The sequence below is a fragment of the Mastacembelus armatus genome, chromosome 9, assembly GCF_900324485.2.
Source record: "Mastacembelus armatus chromosome 9, fMasArm1.2, whole genome shotgun sequence".
In the NCBI taxonomy this organism is placed as follows: Eukaryota; Metazoa; Chordata; class Actinopteri; order Synbranchiformes; family Mastacembelidae; genus Mastacembelus; species Mastacembelus armatus.
The window spans coordinates 10528606-10551501 of record NC_046641.1 but is presented as its reverse complement, the minus strand read 5'-3'; the positions used below and the strand labels follow the sequence as shown (position 1 = coordinate 10551501).

The 22896-nt window shown below is 41.2% G+C and overlaps 1 protein-coding gene across 2 annotated transcripts in view; it reads left to right on the top strand.

The window, feature by feature from the left end:
* LOC113138710 (RCC1 domain-containing protein RUG3, mitochondrial-like) overlaps positions 1-22896 on the top strand; it is a 274667-nt gene that overhangs the window by 244665 nt on the left and 7106 nt on the right. The window contains exons 8-11 of one of the 2 annotated variants that reach the window (XM_026321378.2): positions 11270-11307; positions 16752-16872; positions 19459-19568; positions 20293-20341. In XM_026321378.2, coding sequence (XP_026177163.1) covers positions 11270-11307; positions 16752-16872; positions 19459-19568; positions 20293-20341 — 318 coding nt within the window. Of the gene's footprint in view, positions 1-11269; positions 11308-16751; positions 16873-19455; positions 19569-20292; positions 20342-22896 lie in introns of both variants that reach the window. The other variant, XM_026321377.2, reaches the window with a different exon arrangement.

Genomic DNA, 22896 nt, shown 5'->3' with positions numbered 1-22896 from the left:
CATTGTACTTTAGGCAACAATTCAGCATACCGTATGGGTTTCATTTCTTTCTGACTACAATGGTTCAACACAAGGTTACTCAGTTATTTCTTTTCACCTTTTTACACCTGCAGAATCATTTTGTAATTTGTCGTTGTTTTAACTGTGACCCATTTATCAAACCAGCAACTTGTATTAGCCTCTAATTGCTAGTATACTCTATAGCCCCATCAATACCTTCCTCAGCAAACCTCTCCTTTTGTACCCCACTCATTTTTTTTAATCCCTCTCTTATTTCATCAAACCCCTCCTTTCATCCTCTCTCACACACACCACTTCAGAACTGCTCACTAAGGCTTGAGCAATCTCCTGGTAACAGTGTTTTTAAGTGCCCTGTTTGCATAGAAGGTCTATGGAGACAGAGACCATGATAGAGCCAGTGACTAAGTGGGGCTTGTTACAGTGACTGAGCTCATATTCAGAGCCCAGTCATCCACTGGAGGACTGGCTGCTACTGTAGTCTGGCTGTGGTCTCTGAGCTATCACCAGCCAACACAGTTTTAGCAGTCTACTGTAATGCGGCACTTGGGAATTTTTCAAAGCATGACGGCTGTGTAGCGTGCTTGTACCATGTGGACTAAATGCAGTAGCTAATGTCTTCGTATATGCCTGCATTTCCACACGTGTGTGCATTTATCTGTGGTTCTGGAGGTGCGTGAAAAGCAGCACTTGTATGTGTGTATGCACACACTGAACACACACACGATCGGGGATGCATAATAAACATCCTTTCTCTGATTTGATTGTTACCACAATAAGTCCACCCGCATGCCCCCAAAGAATTACTAGTCCTCTCCCTTCATCTGTGCTTTAGATTTCTTTTTATGGTTTCTTTCAAATTTTCAGTGAAGTTGTTTGCTTTTACTTGGCCATTGATAAAAGCTACATTAAAGCAGAGTGACTTTGATGCAGAGAGAGGAACCTTTGGCAATGGGCCTTGATGAGACAGCCAGCCAGCCAGGTTTTCATTAGATGAATGCTGCGTGGGACTCTAGCCAGATAAGATGGGCGCCAACATACTGGAGCCAACCAATATAGTTATAGCAAGGTGCTCTCTATTTCACTTCCTCTACGTCATCTGTCTTTGTGGAAGTCAGCATCTGTCTCTCTATCTCCATCTTCCCCTCTCTGTATAACCTGAGAGAGGGCAAGGCTAGCCTGAACTGCTTCCATGCCCTTTGCAAATCAACACACCCAGAGCGGTGATTTCCATAAAGATGTCTTGGCCCAGCTTTGCTTAAGAATAGGTCGACCGAAATAGGTAGCTTAGTGGTAAATGTCAGCGAGAGATCCAAGAGGCAGAAAGACATGAAGAGAACCAAAATGAGAGAGAGAGAGTAAAAGAGAGACGATCTGTAAAGACATGGCATGCAGAAAAATGAAAAATTCAAAGGTTCAAAGCTAAATTCCAGTCTGCAGCTCTTGAACAGATCTATTTTCAATACGGAGTACTTCCTACTGTCTCTACTCAATCATTTTAAATGAAAAATATTTAGACCTTAATATAAACAGAGTCAGATAGCAAGCATTTCAGAGAAGGCGAGTGAATACAATGAATTAAAGGAAGCTGTGGTATTCCAGGGCTAGCCTTTTAGTGGTGGTCACCAGACCATGTTGAATTCCCACAGATAATAATAGCTAGAGAGCTTGAAGAGTCCTGTGGGTGACACCATTTATAACAACACTATGACATTGTGCAGTTGTCTGAAAACATTAAACATGGACTGGAATAATGGTATTCCTGTTTTGTTTTGTCTTCTACAACAGATGCTGAAAAGTCACTACAAAAATACAGTGCTAGTTAATGACACATGGACAACAATCCACAAGAACAAGTCACAACTTATTCACCAATCTGGTTTATACCAGATATGTATAGTGTGTATGTATAGTGTGTAAGTGTGTTCATATTCTCAATGCTCACAAATACACTATGTGTTCACTATGTGACAAGCTTACATAGGTACATTTAGTTTACAGGTGTTAGGAACAGTTTGACCTGTGTGTTGTGTGAGTGGGCCTATTTGTGTGTATTTATATATTTATACATTGCATAGCAAATCCTCTCACTTGCTTTAACTTCTGAGAGTCTGAGTGCATGTGTGTGCCAGTGTGTGTGCATGCGCCGCGACAGATAGCTGATACCTATCGGGGCGTTAAGCTGATTAGTGTGAACTGTGGCCAGGTTCATTTGCATACGTTTCTTATCTCATTAGATTGGTATCAGCCTCTGTCACCATGCAAGGCCTCGACCGGGATGTCTTCGTACCCCTCGCTGTGTACACACATGCACACACACAATGACGCTTGATGCCCTCTGGCTAACAACAACACTAATGTGTAACACCAGCCAATAAGTCCCAGCTCCTCATCTCTTCTTGAAACCAGCTGTACTAAACCACTGCAATGGGTTCCACGGGCTCTCAGTGCACCTAGTCATATCAAGGTCATTAACCCTCTCTCATTCCTATCTCTGCACTGTCATTGTTGCTCATCTTTTTTTTTTCTTTTTCCCTTGTTTATCTTTTTTTTCTTAGCTTTTCCATGTTGAACACCAGTTGATGATATGTGCTTTCGGGACTTAAGTTACACTGGCATAAATTTGTGCATGTCTATTGCCGGAGCATGTGGGATACTGAACACAAAGGAAATTTGTAAAGCATTGCCAAGCTCAGTCAAACCTGTGGATTACTGAATTGCCAAATGAATCCAAAGCAAATTTAATACAGATCATTCCGTGTAGAGTGCTTTCATGATGGACAGAAACTAAAATATGGCAGTACAGTATTTCACATCAGATTTATTGTTTTCACTTTTGCCATCTAGCTTTTAAGAACAAATAGAAACTTTCTATGAGTTGGAAAATAAATATGTTAATCTTGTCAACTAAATGTCATGGGCATAAAAGAATTAACAAGTTGACCATTAGAGGTGATGGCCAGGTGTCAGGATGGCGTTTGATTTATTAATGCCATACTGTTTTATTGTCTTGACAAATAAAACATCAGTTTGTTTGATATGAAGCAAACCTGTAATTTATCTCCCTTTGACATGAGCAAATACAAAATACAAACTGCAACTACTGTTTGTGAGATTAATAGTTTTGAATTTCAGCAAGAAATAATCCTTTAGCTCATCTTACAGTGGCGGCCTTGTTACTTTGAGTCAGAGCCACTTTCACTAGCTAACACTTATGTGATTTCCTCAGGCAGTGCTGATGTTTAAAGATGCTTCTCATGGTGTTACTAGATAACATTTTATTTACTATCATGCCTTCCTTACCAAGGACAGCATTAACACTTTGTTTTATGTGTTCTGTCACTGCCGGCATGCCTGTGGACAAACCAATACATTGTTCTCATTTATCTGTCAAGTCCTTACCCGCCTTGAGTGAGTGGACCCGCACCAAGTACTTGTTTCAGCACTGCTCAGTCATCTCCTGTACATATTTTCATTGTCAGGTCAGACTATGGATACTAATGGAGACATACTGTATATCATTGGCTGGGCACCCAGTGAAGAGACACTGAGGTCATATTCATTTTTAGTTAGAGCCAATAGTGCACATTACAGTGTGCTGAGGTTAGCATGTGTCATATAGTAATTTTAGTCTAGATGCAATCATAAACAAGGCAATACTGAAGCAGTCTGAAAGTACAATAAAAATGCCATGAGTGGAAGGAGACCTTTGCTTTTCCAGTGGTCTTGTATCAGAAGTTAATAGAAAAGTGAAAATCACCTTATCACCCTCTGCAGTCAATGAATACACAGCTGTGTAGCATTAACACGGTTAGTGACAGGTTTAGGGACGTACACTTTGAGAATGGGAAGGAAGGAACATGCAATAAGAGCGTTAGTGGTGGGGTATGGAGTTAATTGGCTTAAAGCAGTTTTCACAGTATTCTCTCCACAAGTGTTGCCAATCAGTTTCCTGTTATTGTTTCAGCCAGGATTTGTGTGAACAATAAAATGAGCATAAATCTAAAAATACAGTAAGATGGACTTGGATCTGAACTGTGTTGGAGCCAAATAGACCAACGACCAGAACACTGTGTGAGGTCAGCATACTGTGCTACATTATCGAAAGGAACATACTGACCATGAAACTTAAAACAGTTTCAAAGTGTTGGTGTCAAAGAGGTCCAGCACACTACACATAAACCATGTCCGAGGAACATGATGGATCTGGTGCATGTTCAGTGACATCTCCTTTACACTACAGGGGGTCAATAAAATGTAATATGCACAGTATCATGTATTGTATGTATGACTTTGAAACTTTTTTTTTTTTTCTACTGTGATGGGTCATACTTTTGTACGATACATTAATATTGTTTGACAGCAATGTTAGGGTAGTGGGTGCAGAGGAAGTTGTGGGAGAACATGTGGTTACTATATTTTACTCTGAGTTATACCTCAAATTACTTTTTTATTCATGAAGTACTGCCAATACAACGGAAGAGATGAGACCTCCACGTAGGAGCAGGAGTACACAGCGTTCTAAGATACTTTGAGTTGCTCACATTAAGATTAAGAGTTTCACATTATGGTTTGTGTTTGCTACAAAATAACAAACAACGGCCCCATTGTTAACTTTAACTTTATTCTTACACAATTCTACAAAATAACCAAAAGAGGATGACTCGGTCTGTGCCGCAACAATGTCAGCGACTTCCTATGTAAAGGAAGAATATCCCTGACCTCTCCTAAGTGGAAAGGTCTACCACAAGAGAATCCCACAGTTTACCTCTTGGTGTTTTTTTTTTTTTTTTTTAAATTTTGTACGGTTGCATGTACCTCTTCAGCGATGAAAGGAGTACATGTACATGCCTGCGGGTTAACTGTTAGTTAAAGTTAGTGGGGAAAAGAGAGTTGCAGAGACAGCCCCTCACATCTCTTTTTCCTTCAAGAGGCTAATGCTTTATTTATAAAGCTGCACCCCTCAGGTGCACACCTCAGGTCCCTGCACAGCCCCTTCTCTTCCCCACAGGTATAATCTGCGCCTCTGCCTCATACTGCGCTACCTAGCGCACCTTCACATGCCTTTCCTTTCAACATCCCACTCCTGTGGCTGCATAAAAGTAGGAAGTTGAGAAGAGAGATACAAAGACTCGGTGTGACGCACATACAATCTGCAGACTGAAGCGGTTTCACAGCCATGGTCTCCGATGTCTCGCTGCAGTTCTCTCGTGTGTTAGAGAGACAGAACTGAATTCTCTCTCCTGTAGCCTGCTCGCTCCCACTGAGCCAAAGAAACACCACAGAGGAGAAAGACAGACTGAGACATGTGGAAAGAGAAATGTGGAGAAACTCTAAAGGAATTGAGAAGTAGAATTGGTGGGGAAGTGAATGGAGAAGACAAAGAACTTTGAGGGTGGGGGGGTGGGGGGGTGTTAGGAGAAAGGAGAGATTGAAGAAAGCATGAAAAAGAGAGAAAGAAATAGTGTCTTGCTCTTTTTAAACTTGGAGATGCTCAATCCCTTCTTCTCACTCCAACCTGCATTTCTGGGTCACTAGAGACATTTAAACTGCACTTATAATTAACAGCTATTTTTAAACAGGGAGGGAGAAGTGGAGCGGTGGCGAGGTACAAAAGCATTAAAATTGCCCCAGATTCGCTATTGAATAGGACACATCAAGGCAATATGCTGGCAGATCAAAGTGAGCGAGGAGAAAGGAGACAGGGCCGATCAGTGGGGATAAATTGTTCCCTTTATAATGGCATAAGAATAGACCTCTTTGCAGCTGAAACAATTTAATAACTGCATTCATTACCTCTGTCCAGCCTGTGTCTCTGTCTGTCTTCTGCACAATGTGCAACCGCCTTTGCCATTTGCTACCTCTCTTTGTCTTTTTTCCCTTTCTCTTTGTCTTCCAAACTTATCGCCTCATTCCTTTTTTCTTTACATCTTTCAGCCCTTGTTTTCTCTTCTCCGTCCTCAACCCACACCCCACTGAAGCTAGCATCCTCCACCATTCCTCCAGCCCCTCATCGCCACCGTCTTGCTACAGCAGCAAGAGGTTCCACTGAGTGCTGCAGGCCCCACAATGAAGATGTGCAATGTCTGACACTCTTGGAATGAGAGCCCTAATAGAAGGGGAAGCGGTTATCACAGAGCTCCCCCAGGACCAGCCTCTGTGTGCCTGACGCTAATTATGGCGCATGCAAATGAATGTGCAGCATTAAAGTCAGGAGGAGCGTGCCTGTGTGTGTGTAGGGGTTGCATGTCAGTGTGTGCATGAGGTTGTTTGGTGTTAGCGTGTGCACAGACTATGTAGTTCACAGTGTGAGTATGTGAACAACATAGATATTTGTTTCGATACACACAACCTAGTTTGATTACTTGAACGTGTGGGTGTTTGTGTGTTTGTGTGTGTACATGTTTGTGCACAGCCCACCACCAGACCAATGCCCCTTTTGCCCTTTCACACCTGCAGTGGTTTAGACACTTACACCAATTCATTCTTTATTCTTTTATTCATTAGTATAGGTTCAAGGAGTAGGCCAGGCATCAAGGATTAGGATGAAAAACAGGCACTAACACAACCTTTCTGTCTCTCTTTCTCTTTCTCTTGCACAAATGCACGGCTGAGCAGAGAGGATCTCACTGGAGGATTCCTATAAATACATCTCCCTCACATTCATGAGCAACCTCTCCAAGAGGGCGTCTTTATTAAAACCATTTTGTCTTTCCTTTGTGCCCTTTGGATTCTTGTGTGTGTGCACATATGTTTGTGCACTCATGTGTTTTTTCATTTGTGTGGGCGCGCACATTTGGATGTCTACATCTGTTTATCTTTATGCATCATGTTTGTATGTGTTCATTTGTCAGAGTTTGTGCACATTTAATTGTACTTTCCTATGTCAGTATGTTTTTGCGCTGGCATATGCATGTGGCAATCCATGTTTTCCTATTGTTTTTGTATGTGTTCATGTGTGCGTGTGTGTGTGGGGGGGGGGGGGGGGGGGGGGGCTGTGGGGGGATCACTTGTGTACTTGTGTGCCTATATGTGTGTAGTCTATATGTTGGCCATCTTATCTCCCCATTAGCCTCTTGTGCCCTGACCAGTATTCCCTCTCTCCCCTTCCTGCTTTCTGTAATGGGTAATTTAGCCATGCTCGCCTGACATCTAGCCTATTCCTTGTTTAGTTGCCATGGCTACGCAGGCCTATGAATTGCTCCCTTGCTCCCCTGCCCTTGCTGTGGATGCTATACCTGTAGATGTCTCAACTATTAGAGGGCAGAACTGCTAAACACAACACACACACACACAACACGCAACACTCTTTGCATGAATATACATTCATCTCTTTGCAGAACAAAATGTCAGTCTCAGATAAGCACTGAAACTGAAAGTAATCACGTGGGTGAAAGTGTGTTTTGATAACAGGTTAACAACATAAATGCAAAGACCAGTTTTTTTTTTTTAATCACCATCATTGCAGTGAACCACAATACACCTCTCAAGTAAAGCTCAGCATATAATAAGGGATTCTTTATATAGTAATCAGGCTTTTGATGTATGTCTTTCAAGGTCAACCACATTGGATAGATCCAAGCATAACTGTTCTGTAGAATGATAATAGAATATTATAAACCTGAGTGGTCGATTTGATTTTACTTTATTCTCATCTTAGATAACTTTTAGCATTACAGTTTGTGCTTTCTGTATTTTTTATAAGGTTTTATTGTCTCAATTTCCCTGTTATGACAGATCTGAGCCTGGCTGGAGGCAGCAACCTGCTGATAGATGAGGCACTTTGCACTTCCCAGAAAGAAATTGTAACTCCAATCCCCAGCCCAGTCACCTACAGAGGCCACGCTAGATGAGTCAGCGCGGAAACATAAATGTGTGCATGTGTTCCCTGGGTGTACACACCCATTTGTGTGGTATTGATTTTGATTTTCATTTTCTTCCTGAAATGTATAAAATGAAAAGTTGATGTTCCTCCACCTCTCAGGAAGCTTGTACTTGTGTCACTGGTTTCATGAGGTTGTCATAGTAGATGCAATGCCATATGCCAGAGCTGCTTTCTACTAAAATTACACAAGAATACACATGGAAGGATGAGGGTTGAAGGCAAGCAGGGAAAAACGCAGCTCTGGATTTAGTCTCTTCTTCATGTATTTTGCAGGACTTGCAAGTCGGAGGTGGAGGGTTGTAACAACGGGTTTCAAGGTCAAAACAAACAAACGTGCTTGATGTTTTCCTGCTTTTGCAGAAGATCATGTTGTCTTTGAAGTTTTCGCTATCGAGAGCAAAGGAGAGAGGGAGATAGAGAGAGAGGCTAGGGAGAGCAGCGAGGGAAGGAGAACAAGCTATAGAAGTGTGAAGCCCTTGAGTTGAGACTGTGCCTGGCTGGGCCTACAGAGAGCAGATGACAGTAGCTTCGGTTTCTTTTGCAGAGCTCACAGTAGTTTTGCCTTACATAACGCCTCCCATTGTGCTTTTTCAATTATTTGGGGAGAAATCTTAAGTGTGCACTTTAAAAGTTAATGCTTTCATGTGTTCCAAAGAAGCGGGGAGAGAGGGGGCGCATTGCAGATCACACATTAAGTAGATGGCTCTGACAAGTTTTCAGAAAATCGACAATTATAATATTCTATAAGGTCTATCAGCAGACTTTACCAGTCTGCAACAGTGATTTGGGAAAGGAAAAGAAGATAGAAACTGAGAGACACATATAGCATTGGAAGAACAGATGCAAACAGTGCAAACTCATTCTAATTTTTTACCCCTCCCCCATCTCAGATTCCCCTTAAGGTGCCCCTTACCCCTCTTCTCCCCTCCTTCTGCTTCTCTGTGAGGTTAAAACGCACCTTCCTACTAAAGGGCTCTGGGGTCACACATCTGCATGTGAAATGTGAACCCGCTGACATTCCAGGGCAGCCCTAAGCCGTGCAGTCCTTTTGTTCACTAGGGTGCCAGTGTCAGGCCTAAAAAGCCTGGTCTCTGAGAGAGGAGAGCTAAAGACCAGGAAAGAGGCTAGTGTGCTGTTGGTGCCCTCTGCAACCATCCATTTTCACAAATACTGAAGCAGGAAAAAAAAACATTATGTTACCTAAAATGGTAATAAAAATATTTCCTTTCTGAAAACAACTTACATATGAAATTATTACTGCAATATCTGTTTCAGCATACTGTTGCTGCAACACCAAATCACATTACTTTAGGTGTGATATAATGGTAATGCATGGAGGGTGAGGAGGTCTATATATTGAATAAGGTCAAGTCAGCCATGAAAAAAAAAAAAAACAGTACGGTTACCTTGACAACAGTGCAGACATTAGTTACTGCGAGACCAATCTTGGCACCAGAATTGTTTATGTTCACAAGTTGGTATGAAAAAAATAAACTAAAGAGAGAAATCTGTAATGCGGTTTCCCCATTCTTCTACCCTCTGATTTTTTTTGAATTCTCAAAATTTGACAACGCCTGGTATGTTCAACGTAACACATAGCTTCCAGGCAAACTCCAGTCAACATATAAGTTCTTTTAAATCAGGCAGCACACAGAGGTGCTATGGCAGGACTGGGGTCCTTTCAGACTGTGAATTAAGTTCTGAGGCACAAAGGGCAGCTATTCACCAGGCAGTGATGGACTTCACACTAGCCTTTATGTCCTCCCTGGCAAGCACAGAGAGAAAGAAAAGGAAAACAAATGTTGTGAGGAATAAGTGAAATAGAAAACAGAGATTGCCCAGGCAGCAGTGGTATGGACTGAAAAATATTTTAATAGAAAATATTAATTGAATTGACCAATATGATTATGAGGACTCCTACATTTGTTTCTATTGTTCGATAGATTATAGTATTTTATATATATTAGTACAAATCATGATCAACAGTCATCACTGTATTGCATATAATACCTGTCTAAAAGAAATAACATTTAGACAAAATGATCAAAAAACCTAGTCAACAGATGTCAGTGTGTCAACAGGTGCACACACTTTAAATTATATACAAAGCAATTAGTATCCAGGTCCTTTCCTATAATTATCCCTAAGACAACCTCAGGTTGCAGGTCTAAACAAGATCCACTCAGAAATATCACCTCTGAACATTCATAAAAATAGTCCAGGAAAAAAAAAATTCTGCTTTGGAGGGTGCAGTCATTTTTTCTTTTCTTTGTTTTCTGTTATCTTTATTATGTTTAGTTATCTTTTACCAACTTAACCAGGATCATATGAATGTTTTCACAAAATGTCAATCATCATCATCAAACAAACTATGTTGCTTTTTGTTGAAAAAAGAAGTATCTCAGAAGATTCATGTGTCAAAATGTGACAGTTCAACTGTGCACAGTGTGGGCATCTGTTTTTGCCATTTTGAATTGGATTTATTTTGACTCGTGTGACCAATAATAATGATCTCTAAAATCAACACCTGCTCCGTTGAGCAGTGTGCCCTGCCTACTTGTCAGACTGGCTACACTGCAATGTGTGTCCACCACATGTTCCAGTTATACTATATACTGCAAATGCACACACACAGTGTCACTGTTATTTTAGTGTATTAATTAGCCTCAAGGTCCCTACATGTTGTCACTGAACCTCTAGTAAGTCATGCACACACACAAACAGACTTTATAACACACCACACAAACGTGGTCAAGCCTTTTCACTGTACACTTTTACTTATTTTAACATTTTGTAAGTAGGGCCTTGCACTCTCATCCCACATTCCTTCCCCTGGGGAGCTCGGTGCAGTGTGTGTGATTCAGTTAGCGTTACTACATTAGAGCTGTCCATCCATCCAGTCTGCTTTTCCAAACACATCCATCCCAGCCCTAGTTAAAACACTGGGGGATCTCCTCCGTTCCACCTCCACCCCCCCAAAGTCTTTTATGATGTCCATAAAATGGAAGAGTGCAGCTTTACTTGAACTAATAATATCTGAGCTTACAGGGCCGTGATTGATGATCTTTAAAGCCAGCCCGATCGGTCTCATCTTTCTTCAGATTTTTATCACTGACTTGTTTGCAGTCATGTGCAATCACAAGCACCGGGAGAGGTAACAAGTGCTTGATGTATGATGCTTGAGCCACTTTTGTCAGCTGTGCATTTCCCTTCTCTCCCTCCGCTTTTGTTTTTTTTTTTTCTTTTCTATTTTAACCCCAAGCTTCTATTTGTTGCCTCTCTTGAATTGTTTGTGAATTGTTTGCGGACTGTTGGTTTACTGTGTTCTCAGCCTCTCTCTCTCTGTCTTTCTCTTTCTTTTTTCAGATGGTGGGAATGTCTTCTCCTGGGGGATGGGGCAAGAGGTGAGCCAAACATTTTTCCACTTTTGGCCCTGCCAGGAGACGCAGACTTAGAACAACACTGGACTCCAGGCTTTTTTCATATCACACAAGCTGCCCCCCCACTCTCTCTCTCTCTCTCTTACTTGCACACACACACACACATACACACACAAACATTTTTTTAACATTTTGAAAATATTTTTTTTCCAGAGTGAAGATTAAAAGGTTTTGGGGGATCTGTCTCTGAGCCCTCCCTTAGAGCACTTAATATCCTTCATGGTTTGCCAAGAACGCACATCTTTTTAAATTCTATAAATCACCTTTATGGGATCTGCTGTTTGTCCATTTCAACCCCTCTGCTTCACATGGACAGAGCAGGAAATCCTCTTTGTGGAATCTACCATAGTTTATGTATGTGCATGCCCCTTTGAATGTGCATAGCCGAAAGTATGTGTATGCGAGTCTGTGTCTGTGTGTGTTTGTTAGCCTTGTCCTGTCTCTCCTCCTCTGTTAGATAAAGAATCCCACCTGTCACTGAGGATTGTTCTGGCCTTTCATTTAAGACGTTCTTAAAAGAGCCGCATCATTACACAGGCCTCAGACAGAGCCCGGAGAGTGTAAAACCTAGGCCCACCTCAATCCCTCTGTTCCCCTCTCTGATTCTTTTTCCTCCCAGCTTTGATGTTTGTCTGTGAGGTCGTTTTAAACCCCATCCAAAATGTGATCACTTTTACAATGTGACAGTGAGGATGAGGCTTTGCCAGGACAGTGAAACAAACATGTAGGTGAAGGTTAGAGAGGCAAGGGGAGCAATGAAAATGTTAGACATCAGTTGTTATGAGCTTTGACATGGCCTTGGCTTCCACACTGTGCTCTTACTTTGGAGGGTGGCTTCTAGACTAACTAGACTCATTGGATTTTCATAGGCGTCCTAGCTTCTGTATAACTCTAAGTTACTCTTTGCAAGGACACCATCACTTTTTCTTTTTACCCTCATCATGCTCTTTCTGTTTTATTCTTTTCTATTCCCTCATTCTTCGTCTCCTTATTCTTTTCCCCTCCTGCCCTTCTATTCCCATCCTGTTTTTTTTTTTTACTCTTTCTCCATCTCTCCTATCTTTCTCCTCTCCCCCCCCCCCTCTGTCTTGGAGCTGTGCTGATGATTGATTGTTTCTCTGCGCAGTCTGACAGGATGTAGCACACTCTCGGCCCCAGGGACCCCAAGCAGACTGCGCCACCTGATTAAGACTCCCCCCTGTAATCAGCCGCATAGTCCCACACTGAAACGACTCCCGTCAACATGTAAAAGAAATAGGAATGGTTCCACCTCCTGAAAGATAACACTTTGTTTGTCGCTGAAGAAGAAGTGAGATGAGGGGCCATCTTGAACTTCTTTTTTTATTAAGCTGGTACTTTCCTCTCTCTAGGGCTTAAAGGCTCTTATGCATCAGTAGCAGCAGAAAAAGTAGAAAAGCAAAAGGTCTTAAACCTAATAAAGTTCTCTTCTGCCTTACCAAGGTAAACCCAGGCAGCTCTAACCCTATTACAACTGGTAATAGTATTACAGATAGAAATCTTATTGTTTTTCTTCTATTGAGACTAAAAGACGGACAGCCTGAGCTGTATCACATGATTGAGGTGAGAAGGAATTCGAGTGATGTCAGAGATTGTATGTCACAGACAGAATATGGTAACAGCATGACAGGGGTAGCAAAAAAGTGTCAAGGCAAGTTAAAAAAAAGTAATATTTTCAAAGTTTTTATTGTTTGTGCAGTAACCCCTCCCCTGCATTTACTACTTTTTTTAAAAATGTAAAAAACCGAGGAAGTCAAGTGGAGAATGCAGGTTAAGTCGAACAAATAAGGGAAAAAAGATCTGAATACAGCAGATTTGCCTGAAACACAAATGATAGTAAAACCAAGCATACATATCTTACATGCTGCATTTTAACACCAACTGAGGTTATAGCCTATGTAGTGATAGCTTGTAAAATGTGTTGATGTATGTCTGAGGTATGGCTGCAGATCAGCGTGGCGATTCAGCCTGTCGATTGCAATCCTGTTTGTAACATAATGATGAGGGTGACTCATCGGGCATGGTAAATAATAGAGAAGCTTGCCTGATGGTGGTGGAAACCCTGGGCCTGGTTCCAGCATAGTTCAGGCCTCATCGAACCCTGGGCCTGTTCCAAATTGATGCTAATATGGTCTGGGCTTCAGCAATACACAGAAATGAATGTTATTGATACATTGGCTCTATGGGTCCACTTCTGTGTGAAAGAAGAGACTGTGGAAACAATGAAAGTGGAAACATAAAACATGTTTGTATGTAAGGGCACAAATGGGTGCACATGGATATTAGTGTTTGCATGCTCATGGTCTCAAATGTTTATGTCTAAGCATCTTTGCCTATGGGTGTGTTTTAGAGCTGCAACGAATCCTCGAGGAAATCCAGGAAATTATTTACCTCGAGGATTCGTCTAATTTCCATCACTTGCGTTATCGGACCTGCTCCGCCTGGGGATCATTGTTCTACACGGACCGTAATCACTGTTGCACAACGCATTTCCGTATCAAACGTTGGCTCTATGGTGGAGAGAGAAACTGTCCGTAAAAGGCAGGAAATGTCTAAAGTTTGGGATCGTGTCAGACTTAAAAAAGATGAGAACACGGTGCAATGCGTGTACTGTAAAGTAGAACTGGCGAACCACAACAGCATTTCGTCAGTGAATCAACATCTGAACAGAAAGCATCCGGTTGGAAACATGAAGTAACGTTAGTGAACTAGCGTTAAATTAACAATTCATGTTAAACTGCGGTCAAGCAATGCACCAAATAAACTGGCTCCTGATAAACTGACTCCAACTGTGGACCAGACCAGCCTGAACCAGCCGAGCCGACACACGGTAACGTTTTCTACTCGACTTTCTCCGGTAACGTCGAGGTTGATGTTAGCATGTTTGCTAATTAAGATAAACTCAGCAGCGCTAGTTAGCACGTACACATAACAGACCTGTCGTTTCTGCCATGAATTACAAAATAGTATTACTGTTTAAAAATGCAAAAGTCTATTTTGTCAGATTACTCGATTAATCGCAAATAAATATTCAGTAGAATATTCTAATCCAAAAATAACCGATAGCTGCAGCCTTAGTGTGTTTACTATTTTACCATGTTACATTTATGTCCGTGTTTTTCCTTTCTCATCAGTGGACACGTCGTGACTAATGACAGCCATTGCTACAGTCTGATGATCTGCTGCTTAATGTGCTTTTTTGTTTATTAATTAACTGTAGGACATATATGCTGAGAGACACCTATTGATTCTACTGCTGCATTAATTGATTTTGTGCTTTACTAATCATATTTTTGCTGCAAGATCATTACTAGGCCTCTGTATTGTCTCTGCGGTGGTGGACCGTATTGATATACTCTGCTGTTCTTAGTTTGGTGGGTAAAGTGTTGAGTGCAGTTTTCGTTTTGAATATATCCCTCTGGTTATTTATTTATTTATTTTACTAAGTGAGAGTCTATTGACAAATAATCCCGGAAATCCTACCAAGTCAATAAAGACAAAACCCAAATTTAAATTTCAGGTATCAAGTCCTACACTGGTCATATTTAATTTTTTATTAAAAGAAATTATTATAAATTTAAACAACTTAATAGTTAGCAGTATATGTTTTATTAGCTGTTTTACATGTATTAATATAATTAGAACACTGATCTATTAATTTTTTTTCTCCTAATATGTTGTTGGTTGAACATAAGTTCAATGCCACAGATCGGACATTTGTTAAAATTGAATTTTTTCAATTTGTTTAGTTGGACTTTTTAGATGAACTGCTTGTGTTGAAATTGTTTGTTCTTTGTGTGAAGCTCACTGAAAAAACAAAACACTTAACCTTGTCGATTTGGCAAAAAAGGTAGTGAATCTTGCAGAAACAAATGAAGTATAAAGTCAAGGTGCAATTCCTCTGAACCCATACAGAGAGATGTTTGCATACACACAAACCTGTAGGATTACAGACACATGAAAATAAAGTAAAGCTGGATTGCATTGTAAAACAAAAATCAGTCAGTAAAGAAAAAAGAAAAGTTAAAAGTGTCCTCTGGTATAAAACTCTATTATATCATTAAAACAAACAGATTCCAATGTTTGTGTATAACTGACTGCCAGAGGTTCCCCAGTGAGTCTGACCGGGGGTTATAGTGTAACCAAAGCGTCTGTCTCCTGCTCACCACCCAGATCAGCCAGTTCAGCTTGACTGGGCCCAGTTGTCTTGGTTTCATACTGACGACTGTCTGGGAAAGGTCTGTCTGGGGTTCAAGTACATTAAAGTCATCCGCTCCCCTCCCACTGTGCCCCATCACAGATGGCTCCAGATGCAGCTGGCACAGCATGGAGCAGCACCTGACAGTGCTCATTCACTCTCTCACACACACACACACACACGTAAAGATACACATAGATAAGTAATAAACAACACATGCACACAAACAAACACATTCACAAAAACTCAAGTATGAACACGTTGGCTCACTTACTGTACCTTACACACACATGCTCACACTTTGACAGAAGTGCATACACTCACACCTATAAATACATAAAAACACACACACAGCAGGAACATATGCTGCCACGCATCTACAAATCCTCACAGTAGCGCACGTACGAATAAGCAATTAAAGACCCAGATTACTGCATGGTGCACACACGCTCAAATGTAAATTCACACATATTGTGCTCACTTTCAGACATATGCCAGGGCATGCCAACATGCACATGAGCACAGTGCAGAAAGCCCTTTATCTCTGCAGGAGCAAGCAAGAAAAAGAGGAGTAGAACAGCTGAGAGAAGTCAATTTAAACATCTTCACCATTTGTACCACAAAGAAAGACATATAAATTGAGGACAATGCATTCTATTGTACTGCATGAAATGCTATGGTTATTAAGCCTTTGTGTTTGAATAGAGTTTTCACACAGACCCATTCACTGATGAGGGATTGCATTGCCAGGCAGTTGTACATGATGGTAAATGAAACATGAAACACAGTAGACTTTTTGTCTGTGGAAAGAAATATGCAGTGTGGTTTTTTTAACAATATTTCCTTCTCAGTGACAACCATTTGAACCAAGATGAATTGCCAGTTCCTTGTGTCATATATAACCATATGCAGCAGATATTATAACAGGGCTTTACAGAGCTCCACGTAAATTATGATACTATAGAGGTGATGTACAATTTTTCTTTGACAAATCGTCCAACCATGTTTACATTCAGGAATGGCAGGGCAGTATAAATTAGGATGAGATAAAAGATAATTGTTCTTTCCCCCAAAATTGAAATACCACTTACGCATGTCTTATTTAACTATTCTATCAGCGAGCAATGAAATCATTGGGATTAAACTTTTATTTAATCCTGTGACTGACACTGTATTTTTACTTCGCTTGCAGGGACAGCTTGGACTCGGAGAGGACAGGATTCACATCTCTACTCCTTGTCTTCTCAGCTATTCTCAGCTAACCAAAGTCACACAAATACAAGCAGGGGACAGCTACAGTGCAGCTGTCACGGGTGAGTCAAGCATCCAGCCTGCTGAGGTGGCCCATAGAGAGGCTTCTTCTTTCCCTCAGCTGTTTTATTTTTCTCTAAAAGTGTCAAGTACCATTAAACACAAACCTCAAAGTAACTAATTGTCACTGTAGATATTTCTCATTGTAATATATTTTTAAAATCCTTAAAAGTTGTATTCATTCTACATAATATATAAAACAACTTATTAACTTGAAAACCTTATTTTCCCAGCAGTATCCCTCACTGTGGCTTTGAGCCATGATAATTTTTTTCATCTACATCATTTCGTTGAGTTTTAATTAACACAACAAGGATTCAGTGTCCTCAAATGGCATCACTCGGAGCACAAATTCAACCTCATTAGCTCAAAATTGTGCAATGCTGCACCCAGTTTCAGTGTTATGTGTTAGATGATGTATATAATGAATTGATTTGTTATTCAACCAGATATCCCCCAAAACTACCCCTCTAAGATCCCACAGTATCCCTGTAGCTACTTTGTTAATAAAACTGAGAGATAAGGAAACCCTCCATCTCTTTACAGCAGTTTTTTTTTTTCGACTATCCTGGCTGCCTTTACTGTAATTCCTAAAAAGCAAACAGAGTCTGCTTTGCTGACAAAATTTAAAAACAGGTAGTTTCTTTCTTTGCTTTTTTCTCTTTATTCTCTGACTTGTATGATTTTCAGCAGTTTGTTTCATCTCCTCTCTGCTCCATAGAGAGTCATCGAAGTGCCACAAAACTAGTTTTAATACATTTACTCCATTACCAAGTGTCAGGCAACTACTTCTTCAATTGCTGCTTGCCTTCTGCCAGACAGATGGAATTAAAGTGGTTACACTACAAATGTAACATCAGCCACTTAAAGAGAAAAGGCATTGTACTTCTTTCAAGACAAGGGCACATTTACAGCCTACTGCTGTACTGCAATATTCTGTTAAAAGAATTGCCTATTGTTGAATAGAGACGTCTGCTGGCGCTGTGTGCATAGCATTCACTGGAAATGCCACTGGTTCATTAAATGAACTGCAGTCAACATATTAAGTTTGGTCCCATTTGAATTCTTGGCGCATTGAAGACTATTTCTAGAGTAAGGCCCTACCCACTGGTTGGTACAGTTATGTCTTTAGGTGATCTATAAAATGTTATTATTTAAAACAAGCACTTTATGGATTGCTTACGAGGCATGTTTAGCACATGATTGATCTGACCTTTCACAGACCGTCGTTCTTTGGGAAAACATCAGCCTTAACCTTTTTTAGCTGGATTACCCTGCCAGCGCCTGCAAGTGTGCGTGTGCTCGGGTTTATGCATGCGGGCGCATGTGTGTGTGTCAGTTTGTGTGTGTTAGTAGTGTAAGCACACTGTGTGTGTGAGTGTGTGTGTGTGTGTGGTAAAACACCATCTACCGTAGCAACGGCTGCCTCTTGCTTTATAAGGTTTGCTTCGCTGAGATGAAAAGAATACATTGCTGATTGATTGATCAATCATGTCTGAAAGGGTATCTGTGTGTCTGTGTGTGTGCGCACCAAAGCTACATACAGCTAGATGAAGAATAGAGATTGATGGAGGCTTGCCGTGAGGAGGATACTCAGTTATCTCCTTGTAATTAAAATCCACCTCATAAAGATTATTGACTCCCCCACCACACAAACCAGCATGCTCCCTCGCTTGGCAGGGTTAGCAAAGCGCTTCTTAAAAAATGAAAAATAGCATATTAAGCAGCACATATTTCCCATTTATGCGGAACGTTTAGATGTGGTTAAGTTATCGTAATGTGCAATAAAACCTGGATGTGAAATTTGTAATCCACTTTGGAAAATTGCTTACTATATTGCTTTAACATCCCCTGAAAGAGCTTTTGAGATGTGTGTGCCAAGTTTATTGTATGCCATAATTTAAAAGTCCTCAATGCAGGCTGTAAATATAAATTTATTAGTGGCAGGTTTAAATAGGCAGGCTGAGGTAGCATGAGTGAGTGGATGCTTGAGTGTTTGCTGTATGTGAGTACATACTGTGTATGTGTGTGTGTGTCTTTAATAAGTGCCAAATGACAATGTGTCCCTCTGCTCAGCACGGTATGAAGAAAGGTGAGTGTGTGCGCGGTGTGGGCAAATTTTCTGTGCTGTACATCAAAACTAAACCAAACTGACAGGATGTAATTATCAGTTCCATTTAACAGTTTCTAATCGGGGGCAGTGTTTTTTTATTGAGTATATTTGGAGGAAATCAGAGTTGTATGCAAATCCATGGTTGACAGGGGTCTGGTTTCCTCCAGGCCACTGAATGGAGAGAACCGCTTCTCTGGCACCTAGTTGTGTTATTCCAGTGTGACCACAAAATATACATGTTGTTTCAACAGTCCCATATACATATGATCTGGGACCCACAATTTGGAGCTGGTAATACATTCCTGAGGGTTAGAAAGAAACATATGAGAAGAACCTACCATCCACACCACATTCAGTTTGCTTTTTTACTTGAGATAATATGTGATGAGATGACAGTGGATGTTTTCTTGATTTTTTTTTTTTTTTTTTCTCTTGTCTGGACATCTCCCCCCTTTTTTGTTCATATCTGCAGCAGGTGGAGAACTGTTTCTCTGGGGTCAGATCCCCTGTGTGTCTCGGGTCAGTGATCATCCAGGCCTCAGAAGGCTCTGGACCCCACAGCCTGTTCCACTGGCAGACAGAAAGGTGTGTTTGACAAAGTCTGTGGAAATTATGCTTTCAGGCTCAGAATTCTCTGAATATGTGAGTTTTAACTGGCTATGCATAACTTCTTAGAGAGTAACTCCAGTGAGGCAATATATTGAACTGATATACTGTACAATATGGCACATTAACAATATGCCAGTCAGTGACATCACAGCAGGTGTTTAGTTTTCACAGCTGATGAAAACCTCACAGATGTGTGTGTAGCAAGATGTGCACCGTGCAAAAAATTGTATGAAATCGACTCTGAAACTTTTACTCAGCTTGTTAATTCCTAGAAATGGGAATCTTTGTTGGTGGGCTTATTTTGCACGGAGTGGGAAGCAAAAGGTTCAACCAAAAAATTTGTTGTTTTTTTAAGAAATCCCATCCCTCTACCTCTCTATGAAATGAAATATTTCTGTCATTAGCCTATTGGTTTATGTTATAGTTTATAACGATTCTTCACAGTGGGCTTTACCAAACAAGCATCCTTTAACAGTAGGTAAATATAGCAAAGATGTTTTAGGGATCTTTGTGAGGCTACATTTATATAGGCACCAAATAAAAATTATTTAACCAACATTTTCTTAATCCTTCTGAAATACAGTTCCACTCAATTAGGCATAATGCAAAAACCAGTTGTAGGGAATCTTGCTGGTATCTTCTGTGCACTTTGAATTGTTGCACCATGTTAAAGTGTTAAAGCTGTTTTCATTTTATGCAGGTATGTGATGTTGCCACTGGTACCTGGCATATAATGGTCCTCGCCAAAAGTGAGTAATATCTTTAAGCCATCCTTAACCCTCCCTCTCCTCTTTCCCCCCCACACTGTCTCCTCTTCTTCTTCTCCAAATGATGTCTTGCTCCTCCTCAAAGCCCCTCCTTACTCACTTTCTCACTCATCAAACCATAATTCACTTCAGAGGGAAGCATCATTAATGCGCAGTAGGACCCAGCAGCTTGATGTGTGTGCTAATTATATTGTGTGTTTTACACGCTGGATGACTTTTGCTTAGTCAGTGATGAGCTCAGTCTCTGATAATTGTTTTTTAAATTTGATGAGTTTATAAAAGCCTGTCTGTGCATGCGCATATCTGGGCATGTTATGCATATGTGTGTTTGTCTGTGCATGTAATTGTAAGTAAATGTGTGTGGATGGTGAGACTTTTAGTATGTGAGTATGCTGAGCTTCCCATGCATATGCACCTTTTCATATTCAGGCTTATAAGGCTGTGTGTATACATGCATATAACGTACACAGGTTTTCTAAGAAAGAAGATGAGGTTTATTCACAGCTCAGCACACCGTACACTTCTTAATAATGATTAACAAACTGTCAACATTTCAAGATCATTCTGACACATTAAAACTGCATGCAGTTTTAAACTCCATCAGTCTCACTCAGAACTTCGACTTGCATCTTCAACCATGCCACCCCATACCATGACTTGCTCCACAACCCATGTGATCCTTTTAGTACTGTACATCACAGTAGAAACACTGCTCAGCCCTTGGGTAATCATGCTGATTGGAGGTGTCCTTTGGCTCACCTGGGGGCTTCCAATCCTATTAGGCCAACCGTCCTGAGCCTAGCGTACCCAGCAGCCGCCTGTGTTTGATCACTGGTGCTTAGAGCCCACACTTGTCCTCTTATGTTGGTGTTAAGGCACGGAGGAGAGGAGCAGCAGGGTGGGGTTTCATGGGGGGGTTAAAATGTGATCTCCTTAACTCTCTAGGGGGGCAGAGGGGAGTTCAGTGCCCCACCTCCTTCACTGACACTCCTCAGCTCTTCCAACTTGAGCTGGTCTTTAAACTTCTGATGTCTGTTGAAAGGCGGAACACTGCAAGTTGTTTCCAAGCAAAAGAGAAGAAGATGGCAGGAATGGAAAACTGAAAGATACCACCTCTTTCCACCTTCTTCCTGTCTTTACCACATACTAGAAAAATCTGCCCTCTATCATTCCTTTCAACCTTCCTCCAGACTGCTGTTGTCCCACACACCCATTACTATGTCTACCTTGTGGCTCTCCTTCTTCCTCTCCTCGTCCCCCTTTACCCCCTCTCCTCCCCCTTCTTTTTCCCTGGGCCAAGAGCGCCCAGGAAGAACCATGTGTTTCCAAAGTGGACTGGATGGGAAATCGAAGCAGGGCTTCTGTGTTTATCAAGCCACAGCTCCGTCACCTTGGTCCTACTCCCGTCTGGAGGCCCCAGCAAATTGGTGACAGCAGCAACAACCCTGCAGCCACACATGTCCCTTTTTTTCTTCTCTCTCTCTCTCTCTCACACACACATGCGCGCGCACACACACACACACAGAGCATAGTACCTTGGTCTGTTTAGTTTTATTGCTGGTGTCAGGTGAGGAGGTGGAGGTAGGAGTGCTGTCTAATGTTCACCTCACACACACACACTCACGCACAGTCATTTCCACCCCTGCCGACACCTTGGCTAACAAGACCTGTGAACCGCAGTGACAGAACTCTGAGACTTGTCAGAGTCCCAGTCATTTAATGCCAAGACCCAGCCCCAGCTCTAACCCAACAGGGTTTCTGTATGCACAGCAAGCCACAACACACAACCCAGTGATATACTGAACATAAGTCTACTGAATACTACTGCTCCTCCAGGTTAACACTGTTTGAGTTATACCTTTGCCACAGTGATCTGTAGTAATTCAGTAAATTAATAAGTTACTCACGTGACGTAATATTAACCTTACCTGACATGAAGTGTAGATGAAATGGATGTCTGCTGTGATATGTTTCCCTCAGTTTGCACTTCATTTTGTTGATCTGCACCCTCACTCCTGCCTTCTTTGTTCAGTAAATGTTTGAAATTATGCTATTATTACTGTCTCTCTATTTGCCATGTAACAGTCCACTTACATATCTGTAAGTATGGTGTATCCAAAATCCTTTAGCTGAACTATCTAACAGTCATGAGTCATTACAAATAGTTTTGCATGGACTATTGCTTCTTTTGTTGCGTGTATACTGTATTCTGGCTGCTCAATTTCCCTTTTCGTTGCCGTCTTTCTTCTCATTGCTGTGCTCATGTAAGTGGAAGAGAAAGGAGAGTTGACTTGGGTTAGAGCCCTGCACAGCCTTGCCACCTTGGAAATGAACTGCACAAATAACGCCTGGCCATTGTGCCTAAGCACTTACAAAGATGCCTTTTAAAAGGGTATTGATCCAGCCAGTGCAGGGTCAATCATTGGATCAATGGTGTGTGGGTTGGTTGGCTAGCAGGCTGGTTGGCTGCATGAATGAATGGATCGTTGGATAACGAATGAAGGGACAGTTGGATAATGGATGGATGTATATACGGA